Source organism: Siniperca chuatsi, linkage group LG19 (assembly GCF_020085105.1).
Source record: "Siniperca chuatsi isolate FFG_IHB_CAS linkage group LG19, ASM2008510v1, whole genome shotgun sequence".
NCBI classification, from domain to species: Eukaryota; Metazoa; Chordata; class Actinopteri; order Centrarchiformes; family Sinipercidae; genus Siniperca; species Siniperca chuatsi.
Window position 1 is genome coordinate 19,462,364 of NC_058060.1, and position 21,775 is coordinate 19,484,138.

General features: G+C 38.9%; 1 protein-coding gene across 1 annotated transcript in view; it reads left to right on the plus strand.

Annotated features, from left to right (window-relative positions):
- The window catches only part of LOC122866589 (protein disulfide-isomerase TMX3-like), a 32,097-nt gene extending 26,519 nt beyond the window's left edge, over nucleotides 1-5,578 (plus strand). Inside the window, exon 16 of the mRNA XM_044176427.1 lies at nucleotides 2,556-5,578. Coding sequence (XP_044032362.1) covers nucleotides 2,556-2,837 — 282 coding nt within the window. The 3' untranslated portion in view covers nucleotides 2,838-5,578. The remainder of the gene's footprint in view (nucleotides 1-2,555) is intronic.
- The last annotated feature ends 16,197 nt before the right edge of the window (nucleotides 5,579-21,775 follow it).

The window sequence follows — 21,775 nt, forward strand, 5'->3', positions numbered from 1 at the left end:
GTTAATGAGATGTTCTGTAATCACGACCAGGGAGCAGATCAACTCCCGCACAAGTTGTTGGCTTTGTGCATTTACTGTATTTTCATCTACTTTATTACATGGCTTTGTTCAATACTCGATTTTGATTGGTCAATTAAGACATTCTACGGTCTGTTTCTGAAGAGCAGACTGCTGCTATGAATAACAGAGCATTGCTATGGATGCAGATCTGAAAACGTTTTAAAATAATTTTTAAATCAATAAAATCAATATTTCCTGTCAAATTATTGATTTCTTTAGTAATTATCCGTGTAATAAGTGGGATAATGTACAACGAGCAAAGGTAAAGGAATGTACAGGGTGATTCTAGACCCCTCCGCTTCGCATCAGAGTTGACCAGCTCGCTGTACATTATCCCTTACGTAACTGATCCTTAGGGATCCTTAGAGTCTTCCATTTACCCACAATGTGCTAAGTGGCCTCTATGAGTTGTCACCAAATTATGTTGAATCTACAATCTACCATCAGTAAATATAGAGAAACAAAAAAAGGAAGTCTAGAAAAGTTTAGCTGAAGCATTGTAAGAAAATTTTTTGTTGTAATTCACTTTGTGTGCATGCAACCTTTGCACACATGTAGGTACAGTATGCGTTTGAGTTTGTGGTCATGGGAGGTGAGCCTATTATAGGCGAGGGAGACAGAAAAAGAGTGTGCGTGTGCAGAAAATATGTTCAGACAGACTAGTGTATAAAGGTGGACCTTTGCTTGTGTTTGAGATTTCTTTATTTATTTGAGTTCAAACTGTACAATGTAAAAGTACAAGAGATCCAAAGGATTATAGATAAAAGGGTACAACTCTCCAATGTGGTCATCAGTGTCAAACAAAACCAAAACAAACAAGATAGACGAGACAAGATACAATACAAACAGTATAACGTAATACAGACATCCTAAAATTACATGACAGAAATTTAATTAATACTAAAATATTAAAGCCTGCCTGAGTTTCTGCAAATTATTTGTGACCTGCCTTCTAAACACACTTGCAGAGCTTAATAGCTTAATGCAAATGAATGAATAAATGAATGAATAAAAATGCAGCATCGCAGCTAAAAACATAAAAGCCTGTCAGTGATTTTCCCACAAATATTTTTGGATCTGCCCTGCAAATAGGATCTTGAATCCACTCTACCTAATAGCTGGGAGGCTCTTTACTATTGTAAACACTGGCTGTTGAGAGAGATGTAACACTTTTTGTCTACAGCCAGGCACTCACTCCACATCTGTGCCATACTATATTGAAGAAGCACTGAGAGAAATGAAAGAAAGATAAATTGTTAGTGTGTTTGTAGTTTCATGTTTGAATTCAAGAAATATGGTCAGGGTTGGATTAACCTATTTGGGGGCCTGGGGCAAAAATGGGCTTCTGGCCCCTATTGAACCCTGGTTCTTCCCACTTTCTCTACATTTATGCATGCATCCTCCACAGTACCACATCATGATCAGTGCACATGGCAGACTACATATTATTAAATTTTGCCTAGATGCCCACACCCTAACCAGTACTGCTTTGCTAGAATACTACCCCCTACTCCAGTTTCTGTTAGCCTGTTACTCAGACTGAATTGCCATCTTGTTTCACTTCGTACGTTCAGTCTGACATCGTTTCCATGTTAGCCGATTTCTGTTTGGGAGTGGGGATGGGGGTGTTACTTTGTTTTGACGTATTCGTCCTGCTCACGTCATTTTCAGTTGACACAGAAGCTGCGTTAACGGTTGCTATAAGCAGTTAATTGAATATTTTTTCATGATTAAAGCAATTTTCAGATTTAAGAGTTACCTGTGTTTCTCTAAATTAACTGACAGCTACCTGTACAGCGACCTCATCCACGCTTGTCCCCGTTTTTGTGGCTGTTTTTCTGATGCTAATTTTCATGGGTGTCGCTAAGTAGCTAGTTAGCTATGTAGGAAGATGATGTCCCCATTCTTAATCCTACAAAGCTCGGATTGGTCAATTGTTTCTCAAACCATGTGAAACTGCAGTCAATGAGCACGACACCAGATATATTTGAATTGCTAAAAAATTTAAAAATATGGATGGTGATTTAGAGGTCTGTAACCAGACTAGGCTTGTGGTAATGTAAATTAAAAAAAATTATTTAAGCATATGCACCATGTTCCACCAAGCATAGTCTCCATTAAACACCAGTAGTATAAGCCCTGGGCTTCAACATTATACAGAAACGTAATACCAGCTGAAGATGCAGTGATGCAGAAGCGTACCCCTGGCTGTGTCAATACACTGTGACATCACTGTTGGCTGTGGTTATAGGTGCAATAGAGCACAACTTCAGCCATGTTAAATTACTCTTATAAGTGCTGGAACTGCCTTCTGGCCCTTATCTCTTCAGTGTATACATTTTAGTGGTGCTTACTACCAAGCAAATTTGCAATTAATGAAATTAGTACAAACAATTCAAACTTTCAAACTTTACTTCTGTCTCCATATTCTCCCTCCCTCCCACTTCCCCTTTCTTTCTTCCTTTGATCTTTTGTTGTCTCCTTTCCTACATCAGTCAGTGTTTCGCAGCTCTCCACTGCTGGGCTGCTTCCTGTTCGGCCTACCGCTGGGTGTAATTAGCCTGATGTGCTATGGCATCTGCACAGCTGAGTCGGATGACGGTTTGGATGACATCGATGCGCTCAAGAGGGAGGGCCTGACTGACGAGGAGGAGGAGGAGGAGGAGGAGGAGGAGGAGAGGCGGCAAGGCGCCGCTGAGCTGGAGGGCCCCGAAGAGGGCGAGAACGAGGAAGATGATGCTGGAGACAAGGATCCCGAAGAGAAGAAAACCGATTAACACAGGGGCTCCCATCGGATAGAGGATGATAGGCCTAGTCAAATGCAGTGATATGAAACTCAAAGACATATCAATGTGTTACTGTTCAGCTTCTTTGTCTTTCATATCACTTCCCATCAAAGCCCCTCTAGCACAGACTGTTCTCCCATCTTTGAGTTCTGTGTGTCAGTGTATAAGGTCAGGTACTCTATTATTATTATTATTATTAATAATAATAATGATAATAATAATAATAATAATAATTTTCAACAGAAAAAGCGATGGTTGTGAACCAAACATACCACTTATTTATTATGATTCAACCAACCAGTGGTTTATTCCATGTGATGTGTGACCCTTTCTCTGACATTGTTAGGTTGTTGTTTTGTAACCACTTAAAGCCCCTTATTATATATATTTTTTGTTCTGTTCCAATCTCTTCTATATTTTCTTTTTGATTCCAGTTTGCTATGATAACCTAGAATAGTAGATGTTGTAGCTAGTAGATCAATCTTGCCTTCAAACTGAATACAACATACATACACAGACATTTTGTTCACCTCTTCTTCCAACCCAAAGTGTAGGCTTATCATGTACAGTGATTGATGAGAATAGAAAGCAAAGGAAGTGCCCAAGAAGGAAAATCTGCCATAAATGAATTGTGCTTTTTCTATTTTATGTTATTGCCTGAAAATATTTTTTCTTCTTCTAGGGATGCAAAGTGCCGAGCAGTTCAACTTATTTCTCATGCCAGCCACCTGTTAGTGTTCATTTATGAAGAGAGTTGATATCAGTCAGTACAGTCTACTGTAATATAGCAAATGCACTTTTAAAAAAAACAAACTCATTTCAACCCAACATATCCAACCTGCTAAAAATACCTAGTATAGATGCGTTGTACCTGTAAAGCAGACACCCATAACATGCATCAGTAGTTCCTGCGGCTTTTAACATCTTATATTCCTCAGATAGACCGGCTCTGTCTGTCTCCGTACTTCAATCTGTCCTCCATCACTGGTTGCTATATTGAATTCAGTAGGCAGGTTAAAGTTTACATCCCGATGCACTGAGAAGTACACTGAGCGTACAAAATATTAGGACCATCTTCCTACCATGTAGTTTAACCCCTTTTTTTGTTATAACCCACTATTGTCAGTTTTCTCAAGGCAAATAAATCCATCTCTATCCTATTTTCATACACTTGTGACTAAAGTATGTGAAAGCTGAAATCAAGTAGGGGTTATGGCTTCTCCTTGGATTTGGGTGGCCAGCCTAATTCATGAAAAGAGCAAAATCTGCTACACCCACTTTAATACCATTTTTATGAAAAATGCACAGCAGAGTGCACCTTGTTGGATTTGGGGCCCAGTGGTGCCTCTCATGTTGGCATGTTAAAGCACCTGAAAACATCACATATCTTCAGTATCTATGAAATTAAATATTTGCCACTAAAGAAGGAAAAAATAATGGTAAAAGTGTTTTTAAAAAACATGTAGTTAAGACTTAAAAACTCAGGGTGTTATTTGATTTACAGTGGTGTTTCCATGGCAACAAAAGTTAATTTCCCAACAACTGTCGTTAGTCAGTTCAGGGGCTTTATTGGCATGGGAAACAGAGTTAACATTGCCAAAGCAAGTGTGAAATAAAAAAAACATACATAAACTGAAGAAATGTGCTATTAAAATATATACAGATATGTACAATAAGATAATAATAATAATAATAATAATAATAAATTCTTACTTCTCACCTTTTTTTTTTCCAATCCTCTAACGCTCACAGTTTTTGTATGGATTAAACAAACAAGATATAACGTGTTTATTTGTGAGCTTTAGAGGTGCTGTTAGGCAGTTTTTCCCCTTTTGGGCAGAGCCAGGCTAGCTGTTTCCCCCTGCTTCCAGTCTTTATGCTAAGCTAAGCTAATCAGACATGAGAGAGGATCGATGCCAATCTTCTCATCTAACTCGGCAAGAAAGTGGAAAAAAAATAAGTGTACTTCCCAAAATGTCAACTATTCCTTTAGAGGGGTACACTGGATGATTATTTGCTCTGCATCTGTTTTACATTCATCTGAAACATTCATGGATTATATTTAACACACAGAGCTGCAAAGCAATTATAGGTTTGAAATGAGCAATGAAAGCTTCTATAACAGGCTTTCTCTCAAGGGAACTTTAACACACGGTAATGAATGAGCATTAAGTTCATTCTTGACCTTGGGAACAGTAGTATGTCAAAGTAATCCTAACTCTAGGTCTACAACCTGACTTTCTTGACCTTTATAACTCCATGACAACTGAGCAAACTACAAAGCTATTAAGTGGACCTTGAATTAAGATAGATATCTTATATTTGCAAATGTTATTGAATGTTTTGAGCTGTTAATGCTATTAATGTGTAAAGGCAATTCTCAATCCTTACCCCCATTCTGTAACCCCTTTTATAAAGTGTAGCTGAGTAATATGATGGCTACAGGATTTGTTATTCATTGTTGCTCATTTCATCGTGCTTTTGTAGCTCAGTAAATCTTGTAACTTGATAAACTTAGGCACCTCAACATAAGCACACCTGTTGTTTTTAATATACAGAGGTTATCTGTATTATTACTGTGAAACTGCACTAAAGGAAACCATGCCCTCGCCTTGCCTTCTGGTCTTTGTAGTTGCCTACCATTCTCTGCCAAACTTCCTCTTTGGGTTTGAATTGAGATTGTCACACTTTATTACAGGTTTGAAAAATTTAAATAAAGATTGTCCTCTTTTTTTCTTGTTGACTGGTATCTTTTTCTCATCTGATGTACATATGCTGTTTTTTTCTCTCATTTAAATTATCTGCCTGTCTTCCATTTAGACATCTGTTTCTCCATCTATCTCCAATCATCACACGTCTAAATGTGTTTTTTTGTCCACAGTATAATCTTAGGTAGAGGTGTCTACTCAATTATAGCAGATATAATCAAATTTTTGGAGATCCAGGTTTAACCGTGGCTGATTGCATTACTTGATGTGAAACTCATTTATTTCTTCTCTTTAGGGAATGATAGTACTCACAAGTCAAACTCAGAGACGTGACTTCACATAATGAAAAAGCACAATGTCACAGCGTACTTTCTGAAGACTGACCCTCACACAGTTCGAGAGATAGAGGGAAAAAGTGTTGTTTTTCAGGTCTGAAAAAGAAGGAGAATGTTCATTTTCCGTTGGATGTCATTTTGGGGATAAATTACCACAAAGGGGGAGATAATGTATTACTACATCAGAATCAGTGTCATTGAGTGGTGCTGATGCAAAAGTAATTCACCGCTCAATTACCTCGCTATGTATTCTGCGAATGAGTTTCATTGTGTGGCAAATGAAGGAGGCCTACTGTCTCTTTTTCTTTCTGAGAACCAACAATCTAGCACTAGACAAGGGCAATTACACTTTGCTGGTCATTCTGACGTCTGTCTTATGTTGAAATGGCAAATTAAGTAATCATCTCATTCCTGACTCACATGGGAGGTGTTTAATGGTTTCGGGTCGCATGTAGGGTCAAGGTAAAGAGATAGATGGTTATTTGAGTTAATGCTTCAAGTCTGTATTTCAAGGGTATTCTGAGCTTAGTTTGTGTCACTCAGCAAGATGAGAAATGGCTGATTAGCTTTGCTCACCATGGAAACCAACCCACACTTGTTCTCTGAGACTTTGCAGATCCTGTTAGAAACAGTATTTTGTGCATTATGGCTGATAGATCGCTGCAGCTGCTAAAGTCCATCTGTTTGGTGCCACTTATAAAAAGAAATACCTCAATGCCTAATTACACAAACAGTGTAGGCAAATGTGCCCTTTTGAGATATCACCTCCCCTCAGGAAACCTTTTTTTGTTTCCATCATCAGCATTTAGATAATACCTCGCTCTGTCTGACTATTTTTGGTGCTGCGACTTCACGTCAACAGTTCAACTGGGTTTAATAGCCGCTTGTCAGCTTGTCAGTCGATAGCTGGTGGTTGTTGCTGTTGTTTTCTTCTGAATGGCCTGACATTTTGGAAAAAATTTCTTCAGGGCTGTGTGAAAATGAATGCGTGCAAAGATGTCTGCTGCACATCAAAGCTGTTACAACTTCTCCTGCATCAAATATCATCACACACACACACACACACACACACACACACACACACACACATACACTCCTGCAGAGGACAGTATCTGCCACTTGAAAAGAAGATAAGAAAAACAGTCAAAAATACACGATTTTTCTGAAAGACAAATACTACAATACTTTTCTAAACTAAATGCTGATAATTAATTATTTCAATCAGAAAAACAGGAAAAAAGTCATAATACCTGGGTGTATGGATACAGTTTAAATCAATAATCTCAATTTTCAGTTTTTTATGCAGTGTTATGTAAACCTGAACTCTCCATTAGTACTCCCCTGTGATTAGACATTATTAAGGGTCACCACAAATAGCATGCAGATAGCATTTTATCACAAACCTATCATTCATCCCACCCCCTACTGTACGCTTGTCATGCTTTAAATTCTTTCATTGTACATATATAATCAATACAATGACAAGAGGGCAGATTTACTACTCATAATTCATAATCATTTTTGAAACAGTGGGTCCTTGATTGTAGCAAAAAGCCAGCTAATTGCTTGGCTGAAATTACAACTGTCACTTGCAGATTTTATCAGCTGTAGCTATTTAGCTAAGTAAGCTAATGCTAGTTCTATTGAGCTAGCTTCTAGCTGACATGTTTCAAGTTTTAAAACAGGAAAACAAGAAACTCAGCGAGCGAGAGAGAGAGCGAGAGAGCAAACTAGAGAGTGAATGAAGAGATGGAGAACAAAGCCGTGAATCAGAGAAATAAAATGTTATTTTCTGATTGTTTCACAGCATTCTAAATCTTAAATAAACACGCCCACACCTGCACAACCCTGTGGGAAGGCGCCACATTGCCAGATTTTGTGTGAATGCACACGCTTCATCCTGTCCACTGTGGCCTCTATGCCAGTGTTGCCAGATCTCACGAGAGAAACAAGCAACCAGGTCTATGGAAACAAGCCCAAAAAAGCCCAAAACTGGCAACCTTACTTCCACTGAGCTGAAATAAGCCCCTTCAGTTTATCCCAGAACGTCCTCAAACTGGTTTAACCTGCCATGGGGTTAAAAAACACACATCACAGTCTTTTTCCCAAATCTACCAACCAATGACATCAGTACTTAACCTAGAAATAATTTATTAATAATAATTATTTGATTTAATAATTAATATATGATTTAAGGAAGCGGCAAACAGAAAATTCTTCAGCCTTGAAAAGCAACATAAGGCAATATAAAAAGCCATTTAAATACAATTAAAAATAGTTAAATAGAAAATAAAAATAAGATAAAACAGGAAAGTAAGCCAGTGTAAAGACCTTAGAACTGAAGTGATGTGATTCACTATCTTGGTCTTCATGAAGACGCAACAGCGTTCTGAATCAGCTGCAGCTGTCTGATCTATTTTTTAGGGAGACCTGTAAATACACCGTTACAGTAGTCGAATCGACTGAAGATAAATGCATGGACAAGTTTTTCCAAATCCTGATAAGACATAAGGCCTTTAATTCTGGATATATTCTTCTGGTTTTTAACACTACCGATTGAAGTTGAGCGCTGACTTTTAATTGTTCCTCCTTGGCTCCAAAACAATTACTTTACTACTTTGTTTAATTGAAGGAAATTCTGGCACATCCAATCACTGATTTGTTCAATGCATTTACTCAGCGCTTGTATGGGATTATAATCCCCTGGTGATGTGGTTATGTAAATTTGTGTGTCGTCTGCATAATTACGGTAACATATTTTGTTGTTTTCCATAATCTGAGCTAGTGGGAGCATGTAAAGTTTGAACAGAAGAGGCCCCAGAATGGAGCCTTGGGGAAGTTCACAGGTCATTTTTGTCCGCTCAGATGCGTAATTACCTATAGACCCAAAGTAGTCCCTGTCCTTCACACCAGTTTAGTACTGTGCCAGAAGATTATCAGGCGATGAATAAGTCCAGAGTGTGCCCCTTGTTGTGTGTGGGCTCCAACACATGCTGAGTCAGTCCATAGGTTTTAAGAGCACAACTGTCCTGGGGGTTGTCAACATGGATGTTAAAATCACCATCAATAACTACACAATCAAAGTCAATACAGATTACAGACAGCAGTTCAGCGAAGTCATCAAAAAAAGTTTGCACAGTATTTAGGTGAACTGTAGATATTTAGAAATATAGCTCAAGAAGAGGAATTCAACTGATGAGACACATTCAAAAATAGCAAAATTTCCGTAAGATATCTTCTTGCATTGGAGGGAATCATTAAACAAAATGGCAACTCCTCTTCCTTTCTTATACATTCTAGCTTCGCTCATAAAACTGAAGTTGGGAGGGGTAGACATGATAAGAACAGCTGCACAGTTATCTTACTCTAACCTAGTTTCAGTTAAAAACATGAAATTAAGATTGCGATTGATGATAAAATCATTGATTAAAAATGTTTTTTCCTGATGTTTAATAACGCAAAATGTTGTGTGTTAAAAGCACTATCTGCCCAATTTTTTGCAAAAGGCTGTGGCTGATGAGAAATGGATGCTAAATTTGCTAAATTTGCAGAATCGGTTAAGTGCTTCGTGTTTCGTGAGGCTGAGGAATTAAAGCCAATGGAGTGGAGGTGGCCACTGAGAGGGGTTTAGGGGAGAGAAAATGGGAGTAGGATGAGGGAAGGAGCGTGGGGTAAGTTTGGTCCCAGCAGTGACCAGCTCTTTCATCTGGTCAGTGAACTGCAAGGGGGTGAATCCTCACAGGTGATTGTGGGTGGAGACTCTTCCTCTTGGCTCTGATGTCTCTCATGATTAAAGCTCTCTTCAGACGGGGGCTGAGGTGGCTCTCTTTTAAGGTTTCTGCCACGTTGTGTTATGTCTTCTTCTTGTTTTGATTCCTCTTGTGTCTTGTCCATGGCAGAGGGAACAGATGGGTGACGCAGTAAGTAAAGTAATAAAGTGTAATAAAGTAAGATTAAAGTATTAAAGTCTCATTTCTCTCTAATGCTAGACTGTTGTTTCATAGTACTGAGGAGGTCATAAAAGTGTTATATATAATATGGCAATGTGGCAATAAATTACGGTCCCAATGATTTATAAGTATCCAGGAGCCGCTGCTCATAATTTCTAGCAGAAAAAAAATAAAACAAAAATATCAGCAAAAGAATGCAAGCAGAGGCGATAGCAAGCAGCAAAGTGTTTGCACTGTAAGAAAGCAGGAAGTCACAATTAAGTTGAGAGCAATGTACATGTGTTCACATACTTCTGATTTGTTATTTACCATTAAAAGCTGTCGTGTTTAAACATGCATGTGATTAAGTAATTAACAGAGAATAGTAAAAAGAAATGCCTCATATATGGCAAATGATTTAGTGGTAATCAAAATATATTCAGGAGTAGCCTATTGATAATGCATTCACCTCATAAATCATGACATATTTCTCTCCCTCTCATGATAGTACATTATCTGCAAACAATAAAATTTATCGATATCAGTATTGATATCGGTGATCCTGGCCCTTGGAATTACTTCATATCGGCTCGAAACCACATTTTGTGGTATCTCCCACCTCTACCTGCTTAGTTAGGTTGCTGAGCTATGGATGGACGACTGCTGTTCGGGTGAGGGGTTTAGTAAACGGTCAATTAGAAAACGTAAAATTCAGGAAGACTGCAGCTCAGTGACTCATCCAGACTCCATATCTCAGTTTGCGACAAATCTTTATTTATAGCTGAAGCATACAAATGATGTGCAGCTCTGCTGAGAATAACAAGTGCATGGCCCATATTATCCCTGTCACCTCTAAGTGCACTGTAAGCATTTCTGCTTATCACTCTGCCAAGGAGCCGCTGCCACACAGCAGTTGCCTAATGATGTTGCCGGGGTCGTGATCATTTACTGAAGGGACCTGTCCCCTCAGGGGGGTCAGGGTGACTTACAGTACCTGAGACATAACTGTTTCTGGAGGAGGTGACATGTGCCCAAGCACAGCTGATGACACTGTCAATCCCACCGTTGCCACAAGCTACTTCCATCTTACAACCTGATTATCCAAAGAGCTTAAAAATCATAGTCAAGGAAGACAATAGGTTCATCAACACATCTAATCCTTAGTCCCTTCACACAGACGTTCAGGGACGCTACGTGACTCGCATGCTGGGTCCAGAGCTTACTTCCAAGCCCCCTTATAGTGACTGTAGCCAGCTGGGTTTTAATGACGGTACAGTCACAACACTTATGTACACTCATACACATGTACACACACACACCTTTTGATGCTCAGGCAACTGTAGAAATGGGATAGCTTGTGGGAACTCTGAATCCCTTAACCCCTAAAAACTGGATATCTCAGGAAATACTTCTGGGGAGGAGCTGAATGCTATATTCTCTGAAAAAAGTGGGATTTATTTAAGTTAAGAGCTTTTGCACAATAATCCTTTCTTTCAGGGGCATGTCTACAACATTTTGAATGGGTGGGGTCACAAGCTAAGAGGAGAGGGCTGTCTCTTTTTATGGGCTATACTGCAGATTATATATATTTATATATACATACCTGTGTTCAGAAAGAACCTGAGGAAGATTCAAGAATGGCTTGCTGTGGAGGCTCCCAATTGTTAACACTGAGCTCAGTAAACAAAGCAGAATATGAAACAATTTATGGAGTTCTCTAATTAATATACATGTAGCGAAAAGGGTGTATGTGACTTATGTTTTTGGTTTAATAAGGGTTTGGAACCATGCTCTTGTATTTATTTGCTTGTTTGATGTCTGATATTATCCTTTTATCCTTTTAATCTTTTATATCAACTGCAGCATTGTGTGTTTTCTTAACTTGTACATGTATTGGTCTGGTTTGATTCTGTGCTAAACATACACAGAACACACCTGATCAAATATTCACAAAATAAGAAAAAAGAAAAGAAGAAATCAAGACAAAATACTCCAATGTGGGACATAGACGTACTTAGAATCATAACATGTAATACTTTGATTTATATTATCCCATGTACACAGGGTACCCAGCCAAAAGAGAAGTAAAGAAATAGTTCGACATTTTGGGACACTGGGTATTTACTGTCTTGCAGACAGTTAGATGCGAAGATCAGTACCAGTCTCATGTGCGTACGCTAATTATGAAGCTACAACCAGTAGACAGTTAGCTGAGCTTAGCATTAAGACCGGAAGCATTCGGAAATAGTTAGCCTGGCTCTGTCCAAAGGTTGTGGTTTTACAGGGGCTTATGTGCTGGGCTATTCCTTAGCTGGGAGCAGTGACTTCCTGAAGTAACCCCCCATAAAACAACTTGCTGTCTTTACACTTAAGTTTTTGTACTGACCTTCAGTCAGAGCCAGGCTAGCTGTTTCCCGCTGTTTCCATTCTCTACACTAAGCGAAGCTAGGCTAACGGTTTCCTGGCTCTAGTTTCATATTTAATAGACAGAATGTATCAATCATTTTAACTTGATAAAAAGCAGGAGGACTTTAGAGTAACAGTACAGCAAAGACTTTATTTTGAGGGGAATTTTGTGGTGATCAAACAGAATCCAGGGAGGGACAATCCCACCCTTGCCCATTCTGCACATGCCCCAGCATCCCTACACTGGAGAAAAATAATGCATTTAAAATTTGCCAGATGCCTTTGAGAGTTCATGTGAACAATGACAAGTTGAGTAGAGACAACTACTCCTGATGTATTATTCTTTGGAACAGCAGAGTGCTGTTAGTGGTCATTACTTAGCCCACTTTAGCATCCAACACCACGGAGGAATAACAACACAGTGCCTGCAGAGAGTAATAAGATCTTAGTGCTCCTGTGGCCACATTTGGCTCAGGCCAGTGGTTAACTTTGCAATCTAATAGTAAATGTTTCCTTTTCAGCTCCCTCTGATAGCTTTTTAATTGGTTTCAGAGACACTGTCACCTTTCTCCCTCAATAACCGGGGAGACCATGTTGTGTTTGCTACGACCAGAGAGCTCTGTAATGTAATCATGAAATAATCATAATTAGGAAAACATAATTGTGAGCAGTTATTTGGTTTAAAATGACCCAGAGGTGCAAACTAATCTCTTTAAATACATTCTTGTTGATAGTAGATGGCTTAGGAACACATTTAAAAACAAGCAATAATGAGGCTTGAGGGCTACCTACTGTTTGTAGGGACCACAATGACAGAGTCTATCACTCCTCTGGGCTTTCTGTTAATACTTCTGATAGAAACCTTCTGGGTTGTAATAATACACAGTGTTTTTCTGGCTGTTACACAGAATTATTGTTATTGCGTTAGGTTATACTGAAATGTGTCTTTAATATTTGTCCACTGTGGGCAAAATATTAGGACAGGTGGAAAAACACTAGAAGAAGCCTAAAACAATCAATTGCAAGTGCATAAATATAATGGTCACAACCGCACTGTTTAAACAAGACAGGTAGCTATACGACTCGTATATACACATCTTACATGAGAAGCTGTATAAGCTGAAATTGATTAGTACCTCGATTAATAGCAACAATTATTTTCTGTAAACTAGGCGTGGGCGACACTGCAAAATTTGGTTTTGATGCGATACCAAGTCATAAAGGGCCAGAATCACTGATATCAATACCGATACTTTTTTTTATTAAAACCGGCTCATGTACTTTCATGTAGAGGAGAGCAGTGTGTCATGATTTACAAGTTGAATTCATCATTGTCAATGATCACTAAATCATTTGCAGAAGGTTTGTAATCATTGTAAAGTTAGCTGAGTGGTAGAATGTCTACCTGCCACCTGTGAGAAACATTGCAGCTGTGAAATAGCTCCAAACGATGCTCCGCTTTCGTTCAGCCATTACTGCAATTATGTGTCGGATTAAACTAGTCAGGGTAACATGTGCGACGCGTATGTTGTTTGAGTGTACACAACACGACAACAACAGAGGAGAAGCAAAGAGTCTTCAAAACGAGACGTAATATCTGTAGTATCGATATTTTGGTATTGACTGTCCACCCCTACTTTCACATTCAAAATGCAACTGAATACCTCTTTTTGGTGACATGGCTTTACTCAAATCTAGAAGGATCAAGAAGGATGGGTCATTTTTGACATTTTGATGAAAACAATAAAACAGCTAAATGCCATTTTTTCTGTTTTCACAAGTTCAGTCAGAAGTTAACAGTTAACAGAGAATCTAGTTTATCCACAACATGTTCCTTCTACAGTGGTTGTCCTGCAGGCAGTGGCGGCTGGTGAAAAATTTTCTAGGTAGGGTTGTGCCACAGCCAATCAATTTCAACAAACATCCCAGTTTGATTTAATGCAAAAAAGTGAATCTATCAAAAAGAAATTACTACTTTGCAGTTAAATATTTAACAAACGCCTTGACAAACACATCAGGACATCTTATTTTGGTTACCCACAAAGGCGAATTCAGTATAATATAAAACATGTAAAGATGCCCCTGTTGACCTTGTTTTGTTGGGGAAACCAATAGGGAGGTAAAGATCAGGATAAGTAAACATGAAGTGCAATTAGTGGTGTTAAGTTGCTATTCAGGCACTTGAATGGACATATGAGAGTCAAGTGCTTTGAGGTGTAGGGATAGTAAACTCCAGCAAACTTCTGCTTCAAAACTCTCTCACAAGTGAATAAAATTGATTTATACCCAAAAATAAATTGTGGGGTCTCTGATAACCAATACAAAACAGTTAACAGAAGGAAATAATAATAAATAATAACATAAACTAATAACAAACAACCTTGTCAAGATCAATTGACCCAACACCTGGAATAATTTGAGATTTGTTGTAAAATGTCAACTATGCACATCACACAAAAACGTACAAAAATGCATCTGCTTGATACCTGGGTATACATTGTCGAATTGAAACGCTGTAGCAATGGTGTCGACAGTTGGTAATGAACTTGAAAACACGCTGGATGTTACTGTTAGTGTCGATGTAGCTTAGCACAAGCACCAGTGCTGGCAGTGGGTGGAGATGTCGTCTCGTCTGCTTGAATGGCGATAAAATCAGCGCTCTTTACTTCTTCCAGAAAATAATCCTTTGCACTGACAGCATGCAGTCCAACAGCTCGTTTTGTACCGTCTTTGACGTGCCTTTAAAAATGGTAAGTTAGCTGTCTTAGGTGCTCCTCCAGCACGCTGTCTAGGGAGGCAACAAAATCCACCAATCCCCTGAATATGCCAGGAGTGTCAGAGTGTCGTCATTCTCATGCAAGGCTGACTCAAAAGCCCCAGAAAACTAAACACAATCGATTATTTTAGATAAAATATGCCTGTTTTTATCCACCTCCTCATTCTGACATGATCAGACAGTCGTCCTTTCTCCCTGTAGCAATTGTTGCTGTGTGGCACTCAGCTGTTTTTTACAACCTGCTATTTATTTTCAACAAGAAAACGCACTTCACTAATGTTAGGTCAACACTACGTGCTAGATCACGTTCCATGAAACATCACCACACAAAGTAACCTAAATCTATAGCAAATGTATAGCTATATGTTGCAAAATGAATACATTACTCTATCACGAAAGCTTCATCACTTGACTGAACGAGTTGGCAACCACTGGAATGGAATGGAAGGGGGGAGGGGGAGTGTGTCATCTAGTTGCTGAATGTAATCAGTGTTATCAATAGCACCTTTAAGATATTGTTATTAGACACACAGCAAGTTGCCATCATGTATGTTTCCTTTAAATTACAAAACAGAGGGGTCTCACTCTGAACTCACAGCAGTACATTCATTTGACTCAAAAGACAAGTCAGAACAACTCATGTTTATAAATTCTGAAGTGGTCTGAAAATAAAACTTTTATAAGTTGAGCTAACTTGACATTATAAAACGTATATATTTACGTTAAGTTATTGAGAAAAGATTAATTGATTCCACTAAATTCCTGCATTATGTTTTACAATATAATGTTTTTTCGTATGTATATCATGTCATTCTGATTTGTTAAGTCAATATCAATATAAGTGTAGCTGTTGTTGTGTATTGTCATTATGTATATTTTTATATGTGATAAAACAGCTAATGGGGGATCCAAATAAACAAACAGTAGCCTACTAAATTTCAATAGGAAAATCTGTAACTTGGCATATGTAAAAACTCAAACTATACTTCCTCAAAACTTCCTCAAAACTGCTCCAAAATAAAGTGAATACCAGATAAAAACAACCCCACAATGTCATTGTCAAGCAGCATTGCTTTTAAGGCAGTGACATGTGCTCTCTATGGGGACACGAGCAGCCTGGATGAGTGGTGCAGAAGTTGTCAACCATCCAGATAAATCTTCTCAGAGCACCATGCTGCTGAGACCACCCAGGAGGATCTGGCCCGGGGGTTTGTCAAGGACAACCAGAGGCAGATTCAGAACTGGCCCTCAGCCCTGTTTTTCCCAAAGTGGGTTTTATTTTGTGACTTCAGTTCTGTGTGTCTCTCGCTGTATGATGTGCATGCCTGTGTGGTGTAGCTGCAAGTAGGGCAGAGATTGTCTGTCATGCGTTTTCCGCCTATCTGGACTTGGTTTAAACAGAGCGGAAAGTGAAAGCACTGCTCAGTGTGGGCTGTGCAGCTCTGGCCAATGATGACAGAGGGGGAAAAGATGGGATGGCGCACCTGGAGTTAATGACAAAAATGTAACGCTCATACGCAACATGAAGGGTCCTGCAGGATCAGAGCCTGCCACAGCCACTTAGAGGCTACATTTGTCATGAGTAAAGACCGGGAAGCAGGCAGGCAGCATTGCCTGTTAGAGAGTCCTTTGCTGCACCAGTTTGTATCAATCAGCTTGTACTGACAGCAGCATGAGACAGAAAGAGAAACAGATGCCAACTGTTCTTGCCTTAAAAAAAGTAATCAAAGACAGTTTGCAGTCTACTTTCTCATCAAGGGTTACTTTCCAAAATCTTACCTGTCTGGGAGTTATTTTGATACCTAAAATATTTCAATATCAGATTTAAAGACAAAATCATGTTATTTTAAATGTACGTCTTGCATTGGCTCATAACTCTATAGTAACCACATTTCCTTTAATAGCAGTAATCATATAGTCCCATCCCAGTCCCAGAAGAATGACTCCCATCCCATCCCATCCTATTCCTGATAAAAAAGTAGCATTTTCTTTCAATATTAGAACTGAAAATTTATTTATAAAAACCAAACGATTCCCAACGAGAACCTACGATTCCCTGTTCCGCCTGCTCCCGTTAACTTTTTTTCCTGCCCTGTCCCAGTCTGTGATAAATAGTGAAATTGACTCCCACAGGGAATCCCACAGGAATCCTGTGACCCACAGGATTCCCGAAAAAATGTCAGCTTCCAGTAGGTACCAGTTTTTTCAAATGATACTAGATTTAGATACTATAACTCACTTTGAGATAAAAATGCTTAGTATGTTACAGAGTGAGAAAGCATCACTACATCTGTAATAACTTACAAGTTCTTGGAATCTGCACTTTACTGCACTATACTGATATTTTATTCATCCCTCAGAGACAGAGACAAAACAAAATGCAGAGCCTGGCACTGTTGTGCCTAACATTATGTGGAATATAGCTTAACACAATTAAGAGGACAATCTTCCAAAATGATAAATGTTGATGCTCCTGCTCCACTGCTTTATCCATTTATCTTTCTTTGCAAATTACATATTTTTTTGGTTTGATATTCTCACCCCTCTCCATCAAATGCAACTAGAGGACACAGGGGCTATTTATTCTGTTTTGTTTTTTTCTACATTGTATTTTGGTGTATTTACTGCTAGATTCAATACAATGCATCATATATTAATATGACAACATGCTGATTATTGCCCTTTGAAAAAAACATATCAAATCAATAGCAACTAGCTGACCTGCAAGTAAAGATTTAATTTCCAAATCAATCAAAAGTTTTACACAGTTTGGTCCCAGAACTTCTCAAATAATTGACGGTTCACTAAACTCCACTGCCCTTAGTTACTGTTGCTATACCTGTCAAGTGTTCTATTCTAGCACAACACAGAACAACAGTTTACCGTGGCAGAATTACCACTCAAACTTTATAGTCATTTTTCAAACACTTTGTCTTTGATTTCACACAGAAGTGAACAAAAGCTGTTCTTGTTGTGAAGCTGTGTTCCGTCATTGTTGGCTGAAATGACAAAATACATTTTATGAGCTGTAGCTAGCTGGGGTAATGCTAAAACTCAAATTTAAAACTCAAACTTAATGTACAGAACCTGGGAGGCATGATTGAGAAAAAACAAATTTGTGCGCAAAATGTAATACTTACTTGGTAATCCACACAGAACACAAGTACTGACGCTTCTCCAAACCCCTGGATTATTCAGTGACGTGAGCATAATTGGTAATATTTATAAATCCAACACATTACAGACTGCGAGATTGTAGAGCAAAGTGAAAGAGGCTAAACTCAACATACATGAAAGGTGTTTTGAGGTCTGTGTGTGCACCTCTGCCAACCAAAACAGTGGCTGTTACTCTCTCTGTAATGTTATGGACCAATCGTGGAGCTGTAATGTGGTAAAAAAAAGTTCTGTGTGCAGAGGAAGCCTAGTTAACCTATACAGATACTGTATATGTTTCAAGAAGTTGCTTTGTGGCTTCATCTTATTTGGAGTGAAATTTGTTTGGGCGGCGTGAGACAGATCCTGAAAGCAAGTGTCTCACGCTATTAAATTATATTAAGTAATTTGGCCATACAAATTATTAAATTGAGAACACAAATTACTAAATAGTGTGCACAAATTAGTTTTTTGTTTTTCTCCGTGACACCTCCCGGGCTCCATATTAATTTTACCAGCCGACTCATTAAAACCAGTTCCCTGTAAAAGGTTCTTGGATATGCACATGATGCCCGCATACATATATAATGTTAAAAGATTGAGGCTAAAGCTGCCTTTCCCAGGCAAAAGGTCAGCATCCTCTTCAGTTGATGATCCATGTAGAAGACGTGTAGATCTCGATAGACCTAATGTTACAGTATAGTACAGCATTATAAATGAAAATGTAATTAAAATGTTATTTGTTCTAACATAACCATTAGATGAATTAAGCTTACTATAGAAAAACATACTTGGACAAACAAGATGTTAGATTTATGCTTTAATGTTCGTAAATGCTCTGCTTGGTAACAGTTGCTAAACTATGATTGGACAATCACTGTTTGGAGGTAGGGTTTAGCTCACAGTCAGTTCCCTAATTAAATTTTTTAAGCAGGTTTTGATCTTAAAAATATTTATGTATAAGTATATGTATATATATTTGATATGTTTTATGGTTTGACGCCAGTCAGCGGGGTTGCCACTGTTGATGGAAAATGGTTACCTTGCGAAGCAACTGGATTCCGAGATCACGCGAGAATTCACCTTGCCAGGCTTCAAATTATGCACTTGTGGCCAAACCAGTGGTTCGGACCAATCAGCATCCTATGAGGGACTACTGGCAGCTACGGGCGTGGTTTAGGTGTGATGACAGCGTGAAGCGACTGTTCATTCAAAAACAACAATGGCGGCTCCTAAAGAGGTTAGCGTAGATGCTGCTATAGCATCAGTCATATCAGAACTGAAGAGTATTTCTTCACTGAAAGAGGAAAAAAGAACGGCACTGAGGGCTTTTCTCGATGGGTAAGATACTTCGCTCTTCTCCTGACTGGCTTCGGCTCTCCTACTACGTCATATGGTTCGTTGATCTGATTGGTTGAAGTTAGCCCGTGACAGACAGTGATAGAAAGTGGCTGCCCTTTTCCAAACAGTTTCCAAGGATGACTTTTCAGATGGTTCTGTGTAACAAACCATCTGGCGTGTCAGGTTAGGAAAATGGAAGGGTACAGAGAAACCTATAACTATAAATATGATTTATGACTTCCTAAAATGAATGTGGCACAAACAAAATTGTCCATTTTCATGGCCTTTGCAGATATTAGAAAGCACCTTAACTTTCTTATTCACATGGGTACAACCAACCTGAGCAACTGAGACTTCTCTTTGGTTTATGGTAGGTGACACGTCCACTTCATGCTGCTGTTTTTTAATACATACTATCCCCCATGACTGAAACACACACGCGCACACACACACACACACAGCCTCCTGCTACCCATGTTGAAACCACCTTGTCTTCTTTAACCTCAAAAATGCTTATCACAAAATGTATTCAAATTACCCCAAACCCACTCGTGATGCACATGTGCAGACAGAAACGTACACACACACAAACCACCTTTATCTTTCTATAATTCATTCCCCCCTCTCTCTTTGGCTTCTGTCAACAGTGTCTGATATCAGAATGAATCTGAAAAGTTGCTATTCTTTGCCTATTAGCATGCAGGAGAGACGCCATCTCTTTTGCATGTGAATAAACAGTTATTAAAATTACAGTCTGAATCTCAAGAGCATCAAAGATTAAACGGTTACACTGAGTGACACTTTCTGATCCAATTTTAAAGTAGGGTAACATCCCAGTGTTTATTTTAATCTCACGACAGTAGGCACTTCAGGCAGCAGGGTGACAGACTGTTTAGCAATAACCTTTAACTGGATAACCTGGGTTCAACTATAATAATAATAATAATGGATTACATTTATATAGCGCTTTATCTTTGATACTCAAAGTGCTTCAGTGAAGGGGGGAAACTCACCTCAACCACCACCAATATGTAGCACCCACCTGGGTGATGCACGGCAGCCATTTTGCACCAGAACGCTCACAACACATCAGCTTGAGGTGGAGAGGGAGGGAAACATAGAGCCAGTTACACTGGGGGATGATTAGGTGGCCAGATGGAGAGAGCCAGGTTGGGAGTTTTGCCAGGGCACCAGGGAATCCCCTGCTCTTTACGATAAGTGCCATGGGATCTTTAATGACCACAGTGAGTCAGGACCTCGGTTTAACATGTCGTCCGGAGGATGACATTTTCTACAGCGTCCCCGGCACTGCACTGGGGCATTGGGATTTTATTAGGACCAGAGGGAAGACTGCCCCTACTGGCCCACCAACACCACTTCCAGCAGCAACTTAAGTTTCCCAGGAGGTCTCCCATCCAGGACCACACCTGCTGAGTTTCGGTCATTCAGCAGAAACAGGGTACATGTTGGTATGGCTGCTGGCCATCACTCATATTGTCAAGCATCAGTCCTACTGCTGAAGTACTGCTTTTTTGGAGCAAAACACCAGCTTCAGCATTGTTGTACAGAATCACCCTTTTCATCCTTTGTCAGCACTAGAGTGCTCTTCCGGCCAGTTCTTTTTAAAACATTGCTTAATATAACTTAAGCATAAAGCAAAACGAAAAACTTGTTATGACTTTATAATGAAGAATATATAGAGTTTATACATTTTTACAAATGTATTTATTAAGATTTGAAAAAAAGCATTTATTTCTGCTTTATGAATCAGTAATAATCTGTGCAAAATAAGATTGCCACATTGCAAGTCTATATCCCCTTCTAACTAAACCTGCTACTTCTGAAGTTTGTCATTAAACACTGCTTGGACATGATGCTTTGTAGTCTTCTTCTAAGATAGGCAGTTAAATTCACACGGATTCATCCGCTTTACTAGCTAAAAAGTTAAATTACTAGTGTGCGCATACTAACCAAAGATTCTTGGCATGGCATGTTTTATAAATGCAGTTACTGAATTGTAAAGTATTTATAAATAAATAATAAACATTTGTAAAGAAGTTAATACATACTAGACTATTCTCTGCAGTGTGGTTGCTGGGGGATAATGTTTTTTTTTTGCTTGAGCTGCAAATAAAGGAGCTACTGAAGCAGAATGTGCTGTAGGAAGAGGAATAATAAGAATATATAAAAAAGAAGTTGTGTAAGATGTGTAAGCAGTGAAAGGAGTTGAAGTAACCAAACATAAGTGTAAGCCTTGTTGTAAAGCAGTATCCAAAACTCT